The sequence below is a fragment of the Cyprinus carpio genome, chromosome A19, assembly GCF_018340385.1.
Source record: "Cyprinus carpio isolate SPL01 chromosome A19, ASM1834038v1, whole genome shotgun sequence".
NCBI lineage: Eukaryota > Metazoa > Chordata > Actinopteri > Cypriniformes > Cyprinidae > Cyprinus > Cyprinus carpio.
The window spans coordinates 9,177,649-9,196,742 of record NC_056590.1 but is presented as its reverse complement, the minus strand read 5'-3'; the positions used below and the strand labels follow the sequence as shown (position 1 = coordinate 9,196,742).

The 19,094-nt window shown below is 35.6% G+C and overlaps 2 protein-coding genes across 3 annotated transcripts in view; one reads left to right on the top strand and one right to left on the bottom strand.

Annotated features, from left to right (window-relative positions):
• The window catches only part of LOC109112441 (collagen alpha-1(XXII) chain-like), a 50,284-nt gene extending 35,837 nt beyond the window's left edge, over window positions 1-14,447 (top strand). For both annotated transcript variants that reach the window (XM_042776261.1, XM_042776260.1), the window contains 27 exons: window positions 233-337; window positions 1,040-1,084; window positions 2,179-2,256; window positions 2,686-2,721; window positions 2,811-2,864; window positions 3,723-3,767; window positions 3,910-3,945; window positions 4,834-4,947; window positions 5,062-5,115; window positions 5,344-5,397; window positions 5,524-5,577; window positions 5,668-5,721; window positions 5,828-5,881; window positions 6,251-6,304; window positions 6,409-6,462; window positions 6,827-6,871; window positions 7,009-7,062; window positions 7,161-7,214; window positions 7,307-7,360; window positions 8,143-8,214; window positions 8,376-8,411; window positions 8,495-8,539; window positions 8,616-8,795; window positions 8,883-8,949; window positions 9,033-9,215; window positions 9,315-9,392; window positions 10,083-14,447. In XM_042776261.1, the coding sequence (XP_042632195.1) occupies window positions 233-337; window positions 1,040-1,084; window positions 2,179-2,256; window positions 2,686-2,721; window positions 2,811-2,864; window positions 3,723-3,767; window positions 3,910-3,945; window positions 4,834-4,947; window positions 5,062-5,115; window positions 5,344-5,397; window positions 5,524-5,577; window positions 5,668-5,721; window positions 5,828-5,881; window positions 6,251-6,304; window positions 6,409-6,462; window positions 6,827-6,871; window positions 7,009-7,062; window positions 7,161-7,214; window positions 7,307-7,360; window positions 8,143-8,214; window positions 8,376-8,411; window positions 8,495-8,539; window positions 8,616-8,795; window positions 8,883-8,949; window positions 9,033-9,215; window positions 9,315-9,392; window positions 10,083-10,276 (1,953 nt within the window). In that variant the 3' untranslated portion in view covers window positions 10,277-14,447. The remainder of the gene's footprint in view (window positions 1-232; window positions 338-1,039; window positions 1,085-2,178; window positions 2,257-2,685; window positions 2,722-2,810; window positions 2,865-3,722; window positions 3,768-3,909; window positions 3,946-4,833; window positions 4,948-5,061; window positions 5,116-5,343; window positions 5,398-5,523; window positions 5,578-5,667; window positions 5,722-5,827; window positions 5,882-6,250; window positions 6,305-6,408; window positions 6,463-6,826; window positions 6,872-7,008; window positions 7,063-7,160; window positions 7,215-7,306; window positions 7,361-8,142; window positions 8,215-8,375; window positions 8,412-8,494; window positions 8,540-8,615; window positions 8,796-8,882; window positions 8,950-9,032; window positions 9,216-9,314; window positions 9,393-10,082) is intronic.
• An 894-nt stretch (window positions 14,448-15,341) lies between these two features.
• Window positions 15,342-19,094, bottom strand: part of LOC109046848 (collagen alpha-1(IX) chain-like) — a 34,372-nt gene continuing 30,619 nt past the window's right edge. Inside the window, exons 33-36 of the mRNA XM_042777165.1 lie at window positions 19,033-19,087; window positions 18,740-18,934; window positions 15,909-15,986; window positions 15,342-15,804 (exon numbers count right to left, since the gene is read on the bottom strand). Coding sequence (XP_042633099.1) covers window positions 15,605-15,804; window positions 15,909-15,986; window positions 18,740-18,934; window positions 19,033-19,087 — 528 coding nt within the window. The 3' untranslated portion in view covers window positions 15,342-15,604. The remainder of the gene's footprint in view (window positions 15,805-15,908; window positions 15,987-18,739; window positions 18,935-19,032; window positions 19,088-19,094) is intronic.

The window sequence follows — 19,094 nt, the reverse complement described above, 5'->3', positions numbered from 1 at the left end:
CTATATATATATTAAAAAGGAAAACTAAAAGAAACTGGCAAGTCTACCTTTGAAGTGGCCATTTTGTTGAAGTTGTATTATTTTGCACCAAGCATCTATGAATTACTCAATGCAATTATGTAATTATGAACCGTAATCATAATTCACCCTGTCTGAATCAGATTTTTTTTTTTGTAGGACCATGTAGGTTCTTTAAAAATCTGTGTCTTTATGTCTATTTATATCTCACTAGGGAGATGCTGGTAAAGATGGACCTTCCGGACCCCCTGGTCCAACCGGTGAGCCTGGTTTAAGAGGAGAAATCGGTTTGCCAGGAAAAGGCAAAGAGGGACCAAAGGTATTGTTTTCATCAGTTTGATAACAATGATTATATTATTAAACCGTGTTATTTTGCTAAAATTTGTTACAGATGTTCCATGTGGATTCTCAAAACTACTAGACAATTAAGTTTAGAAAAAAAGAGCATGCAGTTTGTTTCATTCTTGTTTTACAGTTTCCCGCAATGAGCGTGTAAAATTGTGTTTAATAAGCTTTGTGTTTACGTCTAGTCCTCTAGAGAATCGGAAAGTTGTTTATGCTAACCTTTTTCCATTTATATTTGCTAATTGTGGTTAAAAGCACTGAAACGTGTGGAATAAAACTACCGCACATTTAAACTAATGAGTCAGCTGGACCGCGGCTGCAGGTGTTGAAGGAACTGGGGTTGTTTTATAGCTACAGATGCCACACATCCACAATCTCTCCAACAGAGATATAGGCACATTAACACGTGCATAATAATACAATTAATGAAAATTTAAGTTTTGTCTGCCAAATCACTGATACCAAAACAAACATCATTTGTGATTTTCAGTGAATTTTATTCTGTTTGTCTCACAAAGCTGTCATATAACTTTAGATGACCTGGAATAAAATAACTATTCATAAAAAATAAACTGTATATTATTTTGTGAGAGGGAAAGTGAAAGGATGAATAAAAGATTGAGAGTTAAATAGAGGAACTAGCAGTGCAGCAGTAATCTGTTTACTTTAATTACAGGGTGATACTGGAGCTTCAGGTCCACCAGGACCTCCCGGACTGAAGGTAATGAGACTTCTTTCACACCTTTTTTTTTTTTTTCCTTGTTAAAAGAAAGAATCAGACTTCATTTTGTCTTCCATCAGCATGAAAGGTCTTTTTGTTTTTTGTTTTTTTATCATGAGCAGGTGTGTGTTCCCCAGGGGCAAAAGCTGTATCACTGCATTTCATTTATGTGATGATTTTAGTGAACTTTCAGAGATCAAGATAAGTTTTTCTCAGGAAAAAGTACCAGATATGCATTTTGCGGCTGTAATTTAGCAATCAGTGCTATATACTGTAAGTTTGACTTAATAAATACTGGATACACACTCCTCTTCAACTGTCTAGGGGCAGTTAAAAAATTTTTCAAGAAATAAATTGTATCCAACAAGGATGCATTAAATTGATCAAAAATGACAGTACAAATATCTATAATGTTACAAAAGATTTTAGTTTTTAATATTGTTCTATTTAAATAAAATAGTTATTTTAAACATTCTTCTCATCAAAGAATCCTGAATCCAAAAAAAAAAAAAGTGTCAGTTTCCACAGAAACATTAAGCCGCACAATTGTTTTCAATATTGATGATAATAAGAACTAGAGTACTAGAATGATTTCTGAAGGATTATGTGACACTGAAGACTGGACTAATGGCTTCTGAAAATTCAGCTTAGTCATCATAGGAATAAATTACATTTTAAAATATATTATTATATATTACTGTTTTATTGTATTTTTTTTTATCCAAAAATTGCCTTCCTGAGAGACATAAGAGACTTCAGGAACATTTAATTTTTTAATTTATTTATTTTTTTGCTGACCTCAGTAACATAGATACTGTAGATAGACAGAGAGAGCTTTTTCAATACTGAGATCCATTTTAGGAAAGATACAGTTTGTTTCATATATATATATATATATATATATATATATATTATATATATATATATATATATATATATATATATTACAATAAATATGTAAATTAGACTCAATATTGAAAAAAAGAGTGAACAATATATATCTTATACAGCAACACACAGAGCTATCATCTTTAAATTAGAAGGGGAAGGCTGTTTATTTTTCCATGTTTATCCCTTTTTATTTTGTGTTTCAGGGTTTGCCTGGTCCACAAGGAATGCAAGGGATGCCAGGAAACAGAGGACCACCAGGAGAGGGAACCACTGGACCCGAGGTATGGAAACACCCACACACACACACACACACACACACACATAACTCAGTCATGTGGCTGTTTACATGCTCATCCTTCCATTGCAATGCAAAACGCAGTCATTGTCTCATTAGCATTAGTCAAGTGACTCCAAAATTACCATATGGCCGAAAACTGACCTTTTTTAAAATTTGCTGTGAATTTGGAAGGGATTTAAACCAGTGCAACCGGTCAAGTTAAAGCAAACAGATGGCATATGCACAGACAAACGTGCATATTTACAAGCACATGCATATAAAAACATGCATACTGTTATGTGAACGCATATGCAACTTTTCCATTTACAGTATTTCAGACCCTATTTAGTGTCTTTTTTTCTTATAGATCTGAAGACAAACACAGATGCACATTTCTTTATCTCACAGCTAATTGATATTATGTCTCTCTCAGGGGCCTCCCGGGCCTGCAGGGCCACCAGGACCAGCGGTAAACAATCTGTTCAAATTTATATCACTTTCAAATGAGACAGACACTCACAGAACACAATTAAGTGACATGTCATGCTTGATATTCAGGGTTTGGGAGGACCTCCAGGAGTGAGCGGACCACAGGGACCCCCGGGGCACAATGTAAGGTTTATTTAGTTGATTGATTATACCAGGACAGCTCACAATACTGTATTTTAACAGTATTAGCTAAATACTAAATTTCATCTGTAGTCCCTGAGATCAAATGATATGCTACACCATTCATAGTAGTGAAGGGATAAGAGAATTACAGACATTGTACATCATGTTGTTTTGTTTTGTATCAGTCCTTTTGAAGGAGTTTGCAAAACTGCACAGCACACAACCAAGGACACACTGTCAGCCTGTAATTAGCTGTATGCTAATGCTAGTCAGCTTGTGGAAGTTTGTATTTATAATTCAGGGAGAGTTTTTATTTTCATTCTAGAGAACATTTTATTGGATAAAATGAACAAGATGTGTCACCATAATTGGTCCATTTGACAGATTTTGACGATTTAACTAAAGTTAGCAATGCTCGCTTATACAAGCATTATTATTAATATTGCTTATTAATAGTTAGGAATTTGTTCTAGTACTAGGGAACACTCTAGCAACATGCAAAAAACACCTTAGCACTAATTATACAGTAATTTACCTGAGCAATGACAATGAGGAGCTTTACTTTTCAATCTCCAGTTGTGATCCAGTTTCACTGCACTGCAGAAACAGTTTTTTTTTACTGCACTTCTGTGGATCACAGTTAAATCATCTCTGGATTCAGTGTCAGTTTGTGTCTAAGAAGGTTTGAATGTTTTTCCCTGTGGTGGGGATCATCAGTAGCAGTCATGGCTCATATATGTGTGTCTCTGTGTGTGTGTGTGTGTGTGTGTGTGTGTGTGTGTGTGTGTGTGTGTGTGTGTGTGTGTGTGTGTGTGTGTGTGTGTGTGTGTGTGTGTGTGTGTGTGTATCTACCTTCAGGGTTTACCAGGAAGACCTGGAGAGAAGGGCACCCCTGGAGAACCAGTGAGTGATATCTGTTCGTCATTTAAATATGGATTCATCAAGTCAGCTGACACTATTAATATTCACCTGCTGATGATGGATCATAAATGCATGGATTATGAATAGTTTTTTATGGATATTTGTTTTTTTGTTTTTTTTTTAGGGAAAAGCTGCAGACATTTCTGATCTGAACCTGAAGGTAACAGCCATCCATCCGTCCAGTCATCAAACCATCCATCCATCCATCCATCCATCCATCCAACAATTCAAACCTACACCCAACCCTCTATCCATCATACAACCAACCAACCAACCAACCATCACTTCCTCTATCCAACCATCCAACCAGCCATTCTTCCATCCATGCATCCACCCATCCATCCATATATCCAACCAACCAACCTTCCATCAAACTATCCATTCTTCCATCCATGCATCCACCCATTCATCCATCCATCCATCCATTCACTCACACAATCATCCATTCTTCCATCCATCCATACATCCAACCAACCAACCAACCAACCCTCCATCCATCCATCCATATATCCAACCAACCAACCTTCCATCAAACCACCCATTCTTCCATCCATCCATCCATCCATCCATCCATCCATCCATCCATCCATCCATCCATCCATCCATCCATTCATTCAACATTCTTCCATCCATTCACTCACACAATCATCCATTCTTCCATCCACCCATCATCCATTCAACAATCCAAACCTCCATCCATACATCCAACCAACCAACCAACCAACCCTCCATCCATCCATCCATATATCCAACCATTATCTATCTATCTCATCCACCCATATCCAACCAACCAACCTTCCCATCTAACCATTCAACTTTCTCTCTAGCCATTCATCTACTTGTCTTTCTAAACTGCCCACCATCCACCCATCCACCCATCCATCCATCCATTCTTCCATCCATTCACTCACACAATCATCAATTCTTCCATCCACCCATTATCCATTCAACAATTCAAACCTCCATCCATACATCCAACCAACCAACCAACTAACCATCCATACATCCAACCAACCTACCACCAACTTTGCCTTTCTTTCTTTTCCAGGACATTTGCTCAGATTGCCCCCCTGGACCAGCTGGACAACCGGGTATGCCAGGACCTCCAGGTGAAAAAGGTCTTACTGGACCACCTGGGAAAAACGGAGAGGATGGATATGTGGTGAGAGAGCATGATTCGAAAATCAAACTCTCACTTTCATCTTTAAACTAAATGGAATTGGAAACTAACGTGAGTTTAATGAATGGAATATTAAATATCTGGTGGCTTTGGCAGGGTCCTCCAGGACCAACAGGGCCTGCAGGACCACCTGGTGCTGAAGGAGCCAAGGTTAGAATCTAGAAGATATACACACATATTACAAATCTGTATTCTTCAAGTCTACCTACAGACTTTTAAAGACCCTTGTCTCACTGATGACAATAATAGGTTCACTAGCAATGTATGTGTCAAATGCATGTCATCCGACAGCATTGCATCACTACATGACCTGTATACTGTCCGCTTAAGAAGTTTTTTTTTGTGTTTAATCACTGTTTATATTTGGTTCCATTGCAGGGGGTCAAAGGTGACAGAGGTCCTGCAGGAGCACCTGGAGATAAAGGTGAAAAGGTACTGTCAGCATACCATTCTCATCATAAATAGGCTGAATATACATATGATAAATTTTAAATTTGACATACCATGATTATTTATCGTTATGCTACAGCTTTCTCTCATTGATTTGTATTTTCCCAGGGCCCCCCAGGACCTCCTGGTTATCCAGGAGCGGCGGGAGCTATGGGTCAACCTGTGAGTATTTTAAAATACCACTTTTATAAAAGAACACGTTCAGCTTGTATAGGTATACTTAAAAACCTTACATTTTTGCTGTATCTGTAGGGTAATGATGGAAACCCTGGACCTATTGGACCACCTGGAGCTCCTGGAGAAAAGGCAAGGCTAAAATTTTTAATTTTTTATCTCTGATTTGAATGTGTATTAGTTGGATGGATTGCAAGACTGACCCCCATGTTATTGTTAACTGAATGTGTTTTACCAGGGAAAAGAAGGGCTTCAGGGAATTCAGGGACCACCAGGTCTACCAGGTCTAATGGTGCATACTTTCATCATTTTATTTATTTATTTATTTTTTAATGTCTGGACTTTTTTTTTATTTATTTATTTTTTTAGAACAAATACACTACAGTTCAAAAGTTTGGGGGACAGTAAGATTTGTTAAATGTTTTTGTAAGAAGTCTCTTATCCTCACCAAGGTTGCATTATTTGATCAAAAACACAGTAAATATTGAGATATATTATTACATATATATTTGAATATAATTTAAAATGTATTTGAATATAATTAAAAAATTAAAAAATCAGCTGCCATGGCAACAGTCTTTAATTTCACATAAGTCTAATAATGCCATCATGCTATATTGTTACCTACTTACTACCTGATACCACATTTTCTGTGCTGAAGGGTATGATGGGTAAAACTGGAAAGGATGGAAGACCAGGAGAAACAGGAGAGCCGGTATGAGTCTGATGTTCTGCATGCATGCCAGCATCCTAAAAATACTTAGTTCTGTATATACAGAAACAACATAAAAAAAATGATTGTTTTCTTTTCTTTCTCAGGGTAAACAGGGAGAGCCAGGACCACCAGGAAGAGATGGGCTCAGAGGAATGCCTGTGAGTGATACTATTCTGAAATGATTAAAAGACCTCTTGTTCTGTGGATTCTGGATGATTTAAAAAAATAACACTAGACTGTCAGGACTGTTTTACCTCACAAAAATTTACCATGGTATTATTATCGTTGACAGTTTAGATTAGGGAACACTATTAATTGGTTACTTGTTACCATGCATATTCCTAGCTGTTTATTAGTACTTATAAAGCACATATTAATGCCTTATTCTGTATGACCATATTCTTATTGAGGGGAGAACTCTTAATAAGGAATTTGTTTTCCCTAATCTAAAGTGTTACCTTATTATCTAATTCCTGTACCTATAGGCTGAAATGTTCACATCTTTATTTTTGTCTTTTCCAGGGTTTCAAAGGTCACAGAGGGGAACCAGGACCACCAGGGTCAAAGGTTAATCGATGGCAATTAAAATTCATTCCCATACATCCAGTATTCAGAGATGGGGAACTACAGTACTAATATATGCTTCATAAATCATCCAGACGCTTCATGGGTTCTGTTTAATAAATGCTGTCATGTCATATTAGGGTGAAGATGGAAAACAGGGTGTTCCTGGACGTGAGGGTTCACCAGGGAAAGACGTGAGTAAACACATTCTGTGTTGTGCAGAGGTCACTGTAAACCTGACCGCTTTGAGCAGCTGGAGTTGGGTTTTAATTGGTGTACTTGTTTCACCCAGGGTAACACCGGACCACCGGGGCCAGAGGGCATGAGAGGACCACGAGGGGAAACCGTGAGGAGGCTTTTGATGAACCAATTAAATCGCAAAACAAAACAGCACCCGTGTGATTACTGAGTTGTGTCACTGTGTTTTTGTAATTTTAGGGTCAGCATGGAGAACCAGGATCAGCAGGCAAGCCTGGATCTCAGGGAAATCCTGTAAGTTGCATAGTAGCACTTCAGTATGGGCAGCCATGAGGTTTGATGAACTGAGATCTAGATTTACATCCATGTTTGCACCTCTTGCTTGTGTGTCTATTAAAGCATGGGCCCAGGGATCTCTAGGGGGGCACAGAGGGAAAAGTTTGAATGTCAAATAAAGAAAAAAAAATAAAAATAAGAAATAATTAATATAAAAAAAAAAAAAATAATAATAATAATAATAATAATAATGTAAAAATATGGTGTTAAAAATCTGCAGAACTCAATTCTACTTTTTTTCAAATAGTTTTCTTGTAAAGTTTATAAATCCAGCAGTACGCTAATGTTTAAAAAAAAAGTAGTGTAAATCATTTTCCTTTCTCCAGATTTATTTAATTAATTAATTATTTTTAACTTATTTATACTATTTTTAATTAATCAAAAGTGGTAAAGACTTACATTTTAACAAATTTAAAATACATATTCATCAGAAATCATGAAAAGAAATTGTATTATGTTTTCTGCAGAAATATTAAGCAGTACAATTATTTTCCAACATCGATAATAAGATTTTTTTTTTTTTTTTTTTTTTTTTGAGTAGCAAATCAGCATATTAGAATGATTTCTGAAGGATCATGTGACACTAAAGACAAGAGTAATGATGCTGAACATTCAGCTTGGCATCACAGGAATAAATTACATTTAAATATATATATATAAAAATGTTAAATATATGTGTATGCGTGTATGTAGAGCATTATATTTCATCAATGTAAATTATCACTTTTACCATGTTTCAGGGTCAGCCAGGACACAAAGGTGAAGCAGGGAGTCCAGGATTACCCGGCTTCCCAGGTCCAAAAGGGTCATCGGTGAGTGGAGATGTTGCTTTGGGACTGATGGCAATCTCAGTTTTATAAGCAAAGTAAAGCTTTTATCCTTGTACAAACAAGCCTTCTAATCTATAGAAGCTGAAAACAGTCAGTCCTAAGTGTATATGAAGGTCTATATTATGCTTGTGTTTTCCCCTCAGGGTCTGCCTGGTCCGATTGGCCCAGAGGGCAAACAAGTGAGTGATGATTCATTATTACTATATGAACCGGTTTTCATAATTATTCAGATAACATGTTTTTTTTTTTTTTTTTTTTATAGGGCATGTCAGGAAATCCAGGAGACAGAGGACAAAAGGGAGAAAAGGTATCCATCCATCAATCCATTCACATGTGTACCTCTTGATTCCATGCAAAATTTACTGTGTTGCTTGTTTCTGTAGGGTCATAATGGAATAAAAGGAGACAGAGGACCTGTGGGAGATCCAGGCATTCCTGGTAACCCTGGGCCTCCTGGCAGGAAGGGTCACACAGGAATGATGGGCATTTCGGGAACCCCAGGGGAAGTGGGTCCTGCTGGGCCACCTGGTTCTCCAGGACACCCAGGTCTTCCAGGTCTCCGAGTGAGTCCACGTTTAGTATTTTTAATGGAACGTATGTGACACTGATGATATTATAAAGACCATGATGTCATTTCGATGTGTTTTAAGGGTGAGATGCCATCACTGGAACAAATGCGGCGGCTCATTCAAGAGGAACTCGCCAAACAGTTGGATGGTGAGATTCATTTGCCAAACATGTATTTGACTTATTTTGCTGTGTCTTTTTATATTTCCTAAACTTTCCGTTTATTTTCACAGCTAAGTTAGCTTACCTCATGGCTCAAATGCAGCCTGCGCATATCAAGAGCTCAGTTGGCCGCCCCGGTCCACCTGGTCCATCAGGTAAAGATGGACCTCCTGGCCGACAAGGTCCACCTGGAGAGCCTGGAATACCTGGACAAAATGGAGCAGAAGGATCCAGAGGTCCAGTTGGTCCTAAAGGTACCGCAAAGCTAATTTTTGAGTGTTACTTGATTTAATGTTTAACCTTTTACAACCCCCCCCCCACACACACACACACAATTTTTTTTTCTTTTTTAGGTGAACGAGGTGCAAGAGGTGAAAAGGGAGAGGACGGCGCTGGACAGAGAGGAGAGCCTGGTCCAGTTGGTCCTATGGGTAAGACCCTTTGGTCATCAACACTGAAGTTTACATTGACTCAGATGATGCATTTGGATGAATTTCATGAAAACTGTCAAGAAAAATTCAAAGTCCCAACATATTATTCATTTCGAAAAGTAAGCCTATTTTAAGACATTAAAGATGCTAACATCCTGACATCAGTATCCACCTTTAATGGTAATGATTTAAAAACAGTAATATAAATTAGATTTTTTTTATTAAATTTTTTGTGCATTACAGTAATAAAGGGTTTTGGCGAGAACTGTACTTAAAAATAATATTAATGTCACAATGCAAAAAAACAAAAAAAACAAAAATGGTCTTAAGAGGTCTTCATTTTATATAATATAAAATATAATTCTGTTTTGTTCTGTTTTGTCTTTTTAAATATTTTTATATATTGTGGTAGCATTATTGGTAGTCTTTAATTGACACTTTCATTTTTGACTTTTTATTCTGTCAATTTTTATAGTTGTTTTTTTCTATTGTATTTATTTAAAATTCTAAAATATTTATCCATTGTAGTAATTTTTGTTTTATTTTAACAATTCAATTAATTTAATATATTAAAATATTAAATAAAAAAAAAAATATATATATATATATATATATATTCTACTCTTTACTGTTTTTTCTTTGTGATTGTTGGAATGATGAACAGCAGCTGAGACAGTATTTGCACCACAGGTCCTGCAGGTATGCCGGGATATGGAAAAGACGGCCTTCCTGGAGCCGCAGGCGCTCAGGGAGAGCCTGGTAATCCTGGTCCTCATGGTCAGCCCGGACCTCCTGGACCGACAGGGCAGTGTGACCCCTCACAATGTGCTTACTATGCCAGTCTGGCATCAAGACCTCATACCAAAAACGTCAAGGGGACTTAATACACCCCCCACTGTCCTGGGATAACCACCTATTTATGAACTTGGACATTCAAGCCAAGAGCATGTTCTTTAACATTAGGAGAACTACAGAGTCTGAGGGGTGAGTGAATGTGTGTGTGTTTATACGCGTGTTTGTCACAGGCTTTTCAATACAGTTAATGTGTTCTTGAACCCAGAGATAAGGCCACTTTTAATCCTGGGTTAAGTGTTTCACACTTTAGGTTTTGATAAGGTGTTAGCAAGTAGCATTAGCACTTTAAACTCTGGGTTATGAAGTTTAGTTCGAGCAGGATTGACTCTGAATAGTGGTGCTGAAGGTATAAAATGTTGAAACAATGCTAGATTATTAGGATCCCACCGCCATTAAATACAGGTTTACTTTTTTTTTTTTTTTTTTTTTTTACCAGACTTTGAAAAATCATGGAAACTTTATGGAAATAACTATTGTGAATATACACTTTTCATTATAAACTTTAAGTCTAAAAATTTTACAATTTAGAAAAAAAGTTTTCTTTCATTGAATCAGATCAGCTGGTTTACAAATTGTTCAGTTATTCAACATTTAAAATATTCAAAATTACTTTTAATTCTCCTTATCTGTTATTCACAAACAGCTAAAAAATGTAACTAAAAAGTCACTGAAATTAATTGCAAAAAAATTAGGGGACTTTAAACCTCATTAAATAACAGAAGTGTTAATGTTTAGTTTCAGTGCCTGAGAGACAGTTAAACATGCTAAAAGGAGGCAGAAAATTATTAATAAAACATGTTGAGTACTGTCCTTCAATGCCCAATCAATGTATTTCACCTCACAAAAATGTAAATAAGAATGTTAACCCAGGTTTTACTAATGTAGAATGTGAAACAAACTGATTACCCAGGATTGATCGCTAACTCAGTATGGTGTGAATCCTATTAAAGGGTTAGTTCACCCCAAAATGAAAATTAGACTGTGTTTTACTAACCCTCAAGGCATCCTAGGTGTATGTGACTTTCTTCTTTCAGACGAATCCAGTCAGCTATATTAAAAATGGTCCTGGCTATTCCAAGCTCTATCATTGCTGTCAGCGGGTGTTTCAGTTGAACAGTCCACAAGTCGCCAAATAAAGTGCTTGCTTGTTTTGCTCTCTCTCCGCGTTCGTCACTAATCACACAACGCCAACGTCTCACATCATCCGCCGGAACGGCTTCCTCGTATGACAGATAGCGGAAGTGAGAGAAAAGTTTATTGTGTTTGAAATATGGATATTTTTCTTACAAAAATGCATGGATTCACTACAGGAAGCATTCATTCACCCCCCGGAGCCGCGTGAGGCACGTTTATTATGAATGACTTGTGGACTGTTCAACTGAAACACCCGCTGACTGCAATGATAGAGCTTGGAATAGCCAGGACCAGGAACCCGACTGGATTCGTCTGAAAGAAGAAAGTCATATACACCTAGGATGCCTCGAGGGTGAGTAAAACACAGTCTAATTTTTCATTTTTGGATGAACTAACCCTTTAACCCAGGGTTAAAAATGGCCCTTGGTTAATGGTTTTAAGTGTGAAAATCCCACTAGCGTCCTGCTGGTCAGAGTTGGTTAAGATTTTTTTTATTAGAGGAGGGGTGGGTGGGTGTTTAGTGAGTTTAAGCTCTAGGTCATTTACTTCAAGTCAAGACTTTCAAAGTTTTCCGTGTAACAGGATGTGAAAGAAAGACATTTACTACCCAGACTGTGATCTCATAATGACACAGTCGAGGTAGTGCCGCCCACACTCAAGTTCTGCAGACGGCGTTTACTGCGGTCATCGATCCATTGTTAGTGATGTCTGTAGCAGGTCAGGATGTGCTTATGAAGTCTGGGGAATTCTCTACTTGAGTTTTATTGATGAAGCGCTCTGTTGCTCTGGGAAAAGACACAGCGGGACACTTTTCCACTCATCATTAGAAAATCTCATTAGAGGTCCTGGAGGTGATGGAGAAATGTATTTCTGCTCTTTTTACTCTGCGCTTTGTAAGATATATCTCTTTTGTAGCCATGCATCAGATAAGTAACATGCCGTTTTTTCATTTTGGATCACTAAACTTGTGTCTGTGATGCCTGAAAGGTAGCTGCTCAGTGCAATGCCTGTTTGATAGATTAACTTGGCTTGTTTGTCATAAAAACTATACTAAAAAAGCTGTCACTGCATAAATACACATGACTGATGCCGCTTATAATGTATTTGTAATAGGTTTGTGTAGCACTTTGCTTTAAAACACCATTGTGTTAGTTATTATGGAAGTTCCAGAACACAAAGTCCTAGTTAAAGCAGTACTGTCATTTGTGGCACCGAAGCGTTCAGATGGATCGATCCTGCAGATTGTTCCCATACGAGCCAATTAAAGTCATTGAAAGAGAAGAGACTGCTTCAGAACAAACTCTCTTCAGACCACAAACAGGGACAGAATTCATCTTCAACTGACGGGCATTGTAGCATCAATGAGGTCAAGGATAGATTGCTGTTAGAAGGCTTTTGAGCATTTTGTTGTTTTTGAGTTCGCTTTACTGAAATTGTAATATCCAAAAGAAACAAATTGACTTTTTAATCTTATTGCCCAAATGTTAGTTTTTTCTTTAAAGATCTGTTTTTTGTTTTCCCTTAAAATCATGTTATCCTTGAAAGGAATTTTCAGTGTTATTGTACAGGTATTATTTTTTGAATTAAATAACTGACCTCTTCTTTGTAGAGCTTTTACCCTCTGATCATCAGGTTCAAAGGACTTTTTTTTTTTTTTTTTTTTTTTTTTTTTTTTTTTTTTTTGCAAAAGCTAATACTTCTTATTTTATACAAACATTTTATTTTATTTTATCTTATTTTATCCCTATACTTACCTGACAGATAATAGTCTGAAAGATGAAGTGGTCTGTGTTTTTTTCTTGCAGCCAATCAGAAAGTCCTTTTGCCCCTCAGTCAGTTTGCATGTTCATGTTGGCTGTTTTTGCAGGGTGAGGTAATGTTAAATTTAGCAAAATAGCTGAAATAACTTACAGCATCATTGGTGGATAAGAATGATTTGAATATGTGGATTAATCATATTCTAATGCAAAACCAGATGTGATACTGTATAGGCTTGTTGTTTACCTTCTAATTCGATGACCATGATAAAGCTCTTAGTAATTAGTTTTATAAAAAAAATTTGCCCTGCCTTCAAGAATCACATTCAAGAGATTATGTTTTGGTGTGTTATATTGCAAAGCTTAGCTTATTATTGATGCAAATTTATGTAAATTATGCTTTTTTGATGCAAGCCAAAGAAATCATGTTTTCCTCCACTTTATTCAAATATGTTTGCTTTTTGACTTCGTATCCTCCTGTTATTTCGGCTTCTTCAAGCCGATAATGACTGTATTTGTTTTCCCATATCAATTTGCATTAAATTATTCTAATGAACTACAGGTGCAGGTGATGTAAAAAAGTATAATCTATGCATGGTATATTTCACTTGTTTATACTGATTCTCTGGTGCTACGGTTAATCTTATTTAGGTTGATGTGTATATGTGTGTGTGTTTGTGTTAATAACATCTGGATCAGGTCCATTTTCTAGGATTGGTTTGTTATTGTGAGAAAAAAATAAAAAATAAAATCTGTTAAGTTTATACCACATACAGTGTTCAAGTTTGCATGTTTTATTCCTGAAACAGTCTAAATGAACAAAACAAGAATGACCAATTGTATAAACTAACATAAAAGGATTATTTGTTAAGATAACTTCCATACTGTATGTCCATGTACATTTTTAAGTTTGAAAAGGTGTTTCATTTTTGAAAAGACAATTTTCATTTCTGTAATTCTTCTTAATCGTCAAATACAACATGACTAAGATTTTTAATAGCTTAATTTTCAGTTTTAATGAGTTAATGTTTTATGAGCTTTTTCTTAAAAGCTTCAAAAATTCTAAATTATTTTCTTGAATTATCTTTAGTAATGCACTTACAATTGACTTACAATAAGAGTTTGTGCTAAAATCACTTTTTCACCATTTGTGCAAAGCTCTTATTTGTCCATTGAGTGGAAATCAAACCCCATATGAGTGGAAATTAGTTTATGTTGTAGTTGACAATATGTTATAATGCTGTACATGGAGTTTGTGTATTGAACCATACATGATTATGTGCCAATAAAATCGTAATTCTGGAATAGTTCCTTTTTGTCAGTCTGTATTTATAATTATCTTGAAAATTACCTTAAAATATGTAGTGGACAACCAACTAGGTTAACTACTAATTTTAAAATAAAAACAATCTAAATAAAACACTTGAACAGCAAAAAAGTATTTTGTTTACCTGCATGTGATTGTTAATTATTGAAATAACAAACTTTTTACTTGAAGTCGCCCCTGAGATTTTAAGTTGGCGGGGTTCAGCGGACAAAAGAGTTTGGGAATCCATTCTGTTTGGTATGCATGTGTGGATTATACTGTAAATGCATTTTAATGTATTTAAAAAACTAAGGCCTTCCAAAGACATATGTATGGATTTGTTTGTTTTTTGGAGAAAAGAAAATGTAAGCAAACTGAAGAAGAGTAAGGGTGAATGAATACATTATGAACAATGTATTTACTGCCATTGAATGAATATATAAAAAAGTAACTGTAATCTATTTTAAAATGTAATAAATTACAAGTACCTATTTTATGGAATCTGATTATGTAATCCAGATTACATGTAATCGTTACTGTCCAGCACAATGTAACATAATCAGGCCTCCTGAAACATCAACAAAGTACATATTCTGTGACTACTTGTATATTATGTGGTTCTTATCCACAGGTATGTTTGACATAAACTCTTATTAAAGCTTTTCAAGATAAACCATAGCATGGTGATGAAAAGCTTTTATTTCAAGCTGTTGTAGGATCACACTGTCGTTCTGTTGGCGTAGCTTAATGTCTGGCACCATGTCTAAAATTCGTCTTTACAATCACATCTGATGAAAAAATATTTTAAGGAAAAAAAAAAAACATTTGCAGAATTGCAATTCTATGGCATGTAGTGGTCTGGAAATGATCAATTATAACAGTCTGTGGCCCAGGAACTGAAACATCAATTTCCAATTAATTTATTAATCTGCAATTTACTGTAAACCACCTGAAAGAACAAACACATTTACTTCTCGTTTATGTACAAGGTACAACAAAAGCATGTGAATTGGATCCACCATCAGGAGCTGCATCCGTATGTCTCTATACATCTGTCACGTTTGTTTTATTGCACCGTCTGCTCGCCATTTGAAGTTTCGGAAATGAACTGGCTGATGATGACTGTGATGAAGATTTCTAGAAGGTTTCTTTCTTTCTGTTCATGGACCCTTGATGTTGACAGACTTCTTCCCGCCAACCATGTAAAAAGGTTGAGGCCTAAAGCAGTCTGAAGGATCACAAAGACCAGGGGCGCCCGGAGATCCTCTGACTCCAGGGGTTCCTGGGGCTCCAGGCACACCGGCCTCTCCTCTGCCACCATCCTGACCGTCCTTACCGATGCCAGGCTTGCCAGCTGGTCCTGTTTTATGAAATCAGATTTGATAAGGAAGGGTTTTGAAAATGTTTCATTGGGTTTTCACTATGACTCGATATGAAATATGATTAGCAGAAAGTGTTTCGTACCTTGAGGTCCGGGTTCTCCGGGAATTCCTGGAATTCCAATTCCATTATCTCCCTTGTCACCTTTTTGTCCTGCATCACCTACACAAATACAGTATTATTAGACAAAGAAGTCTATCACATTGTGACTCTCCACAGACAAAACATAATCTTACGGTATGGCCCAGCAAATTTATTTATATAGCACATTTAAAAAACAATAAATAATAATAAAATAAATAATAATAAATAAAATAAAGGAAATAAAGTTGCATAAAAAGATGCATAATATATTAAAAACAAAAAGTAATGGCACTGATCTCAGTCAGATAATCATCATCAGCATCAGATAATATTATGGTACTTTATGTTTACATATTTGGTGTGTGTGTATATACAGTATATATACACACCAACCACAGTATTACACTAACATTCAGACTTTTAAGATCAGAAAGATTACTTTTTAATGTGTTTGAAAGAAGTATTTTATGTTTACCAAGGCTGCATTTATACAGTAATATTGTGAAATATTACAATTGAATGACCTGTTTTCTATTTGTATATATTTTAAAATGTAATTTATGCAAAGCTGAATTTTCAGTATCATTACTCCAGTCTTCTGTCCTTCATAAATAATTCTGATATGCTGATTTGTTGCTCGAAAACATTATTATTATTATTATTATTATTATTATTATTATTATTATTATTATTATTATTAATGTGTAAAACAGTTGCGATGCTTAATATTTTTTATATTTGGATAATGTGTAAAAATCTTTGATAAATTTTTGTTCTAGATTTAGTAACAGCATTTTATTTGAAATGCGATGCTTAATATTTTTTATATCTTGATACATTTTTTATATATATAGATTTATATTTATAAGATTTTTTATATAAGTAGAACATAGACAAACATCTCTTCTACATATGTTTACTGCCAACTTTCTTTCTTTTCTTTTCTTTTTGGTAATAGTGTAATTTTCATAGCTCTCCCATGGATCGGGAGCATTTTAATATTTGGTTAGAAAGGAGGTGTGTTTGTTTGGCCATAAAAAATTGACAATGGTTTCATGGTGCAAAACTAGCAAAAATGCACATTGTTGTACTAAACACATTCACGCCTCAGTCTTTGGCCTGTAGTTAACTGGGATTGATGGCTAAATTCTTATATTTAAAGCTCATACAAGGGACCTGGGAAACCCTTGCGAGACTGCTGACATTTATACAGTCAATAGGCATGAGTGTTGAATGCTAGAATGTTTTCTACATTTATAAACTTCAATAAACATGCTCACATCCTCAGAGGTTTGGCAGAAATAACTGAGGTAGATTGAGATGTTGTCGGGGGCTTTTCTAATGATCCTGTTATTGCTTCTCAATCTCTGTCTCATTAGCAAGCACAGCATTCTTCCTCGGCTCGCTGGCAATTAGTGCCGACTGCACTCACTGTACAACAGCCTCCGCTTGTGAAGACAAAAGAACTGCAATGCTAAACATTCTGGAGGCTGCTACCCTTCAACGACCAGCCACTGATGGAAATCAAGGTGTGCTCGCAGTTTCAGCCTGTAAATTCCGCCTGAGGCAAAATCCACTAATGAAATATCATAAAAACGGCTGGTTCTTGCAGGGGTATTCAGCTGTGCACATTATGTGATATTAAGGAAGTACAGCATCAGCATGATGTGGATTGCCAAAGTGGATATTTACAAATGTGTTCACCTACTCAAACTACCCATCTTTTTAAAATCTTCTAGTTGGTAAGTTGGCCGAATGACTAGTTAGTGTTAAGGAAGCACTGTATAATTATAATTAAATATTATAATCATTAGTATCATTGTATAAGTATGATTGGGATACTTTATTTTTTAATTTATAGTTTTCATTTTTATTTTAGTAAAAAAAAAAAAAAGTGAAAATTGTGGCCTTTTTGTCTTCTGTTTTTGTAATTTTTATTAGTCTTAGTCTTCTTTTTTAAATATGTGTCATTTTTATTTATCTTTATTTCAGTTTTAATTTTAAGCTGTTTTAGTGCATCAAGTAAATCTATATGAAAATGAGAAATGTTGCTTTGACAACTAGCTGAAATTAAATAAGTTTTAGCGTTTGTGTATTTTATTTCAGTTAAAGTTTATTTTATTCCAAGTATATATAATAATAACCCTGATAGACACACTTTTTTTACTTTTTATGTTGAAATTTATTATATATATATATATATTTTTTTTTTTCCATTTAAATTTTGAAAGACTAATAGCAGAATTTACCATTATTATTGGTAAATTAACTGAAGGATTAACTGACTAATCAGAAAAAAAGCAATAGATTTTCAACTAATTTTCAACTAATATATATTTAAACATTCTAAACTGTTTAAAAAAAAAAAAAAAAACAGGCTAAAACAACTTTGCATATAATTATCATAGTCCTCATAACATCATAGATTATCTATGGTAACAGACATTTTGCTTATTTTGCCAAATAAATAAATGAATAATAAAATTATTTCACACCATCTTAATACTAATGGCACAAGACATTCAAAAACGTGAGATGCTATGCAATAGCTAAAGCTGCAGATGAAATAAAAGAATGAATCCTGTATGGAAAACAGGATATGGAATAAATTCCATGCCTTTGGAAGCATAAAAAGCATGATGCAGCTGAAGCTTAACCGAAGTATTTAATCTAATGAATTCATAAGCAATAAAAAAACAAAGACATTTGCAATCAGCGTTTACTTTACTCACTGCATCCTCGAGAGCTCAGCTGTAATTCAGCTGACACTAATTGGGACAGTGAAACATGGTTTGGAAAAATCTGAGGAAGTGAGAATCAAACCAACGTACCTTTGGTTCCCGGTTTTCCAGGAAGACCGTAGTATCCTTGAGGCCCCTTGGGGCCCATGATTCCTCTGGGTCCTGCTTCTCCGGCAGGACCTGCTGGTCCCGGTGGTCCAGGTGGTCCCATGAGTCCTGGAGTTCCAGGAGCTCCAATGGGAAGAGGCTTCTTGGCTGCTTCTTTCTTGTAGGCATCTAAATGCTCTGTTTGGTACAATACAATGTTATACATAAGTTGCCATTTATATATATATATCGAAGTCGATGCTGGTGTTTTAAAGTGATTAATAAAGATGTCATGCCTTCAACAATAGCTGAACAAATCTCACGGATCTTCTCGTCACTCGTCTTAGGCCCCTATTAA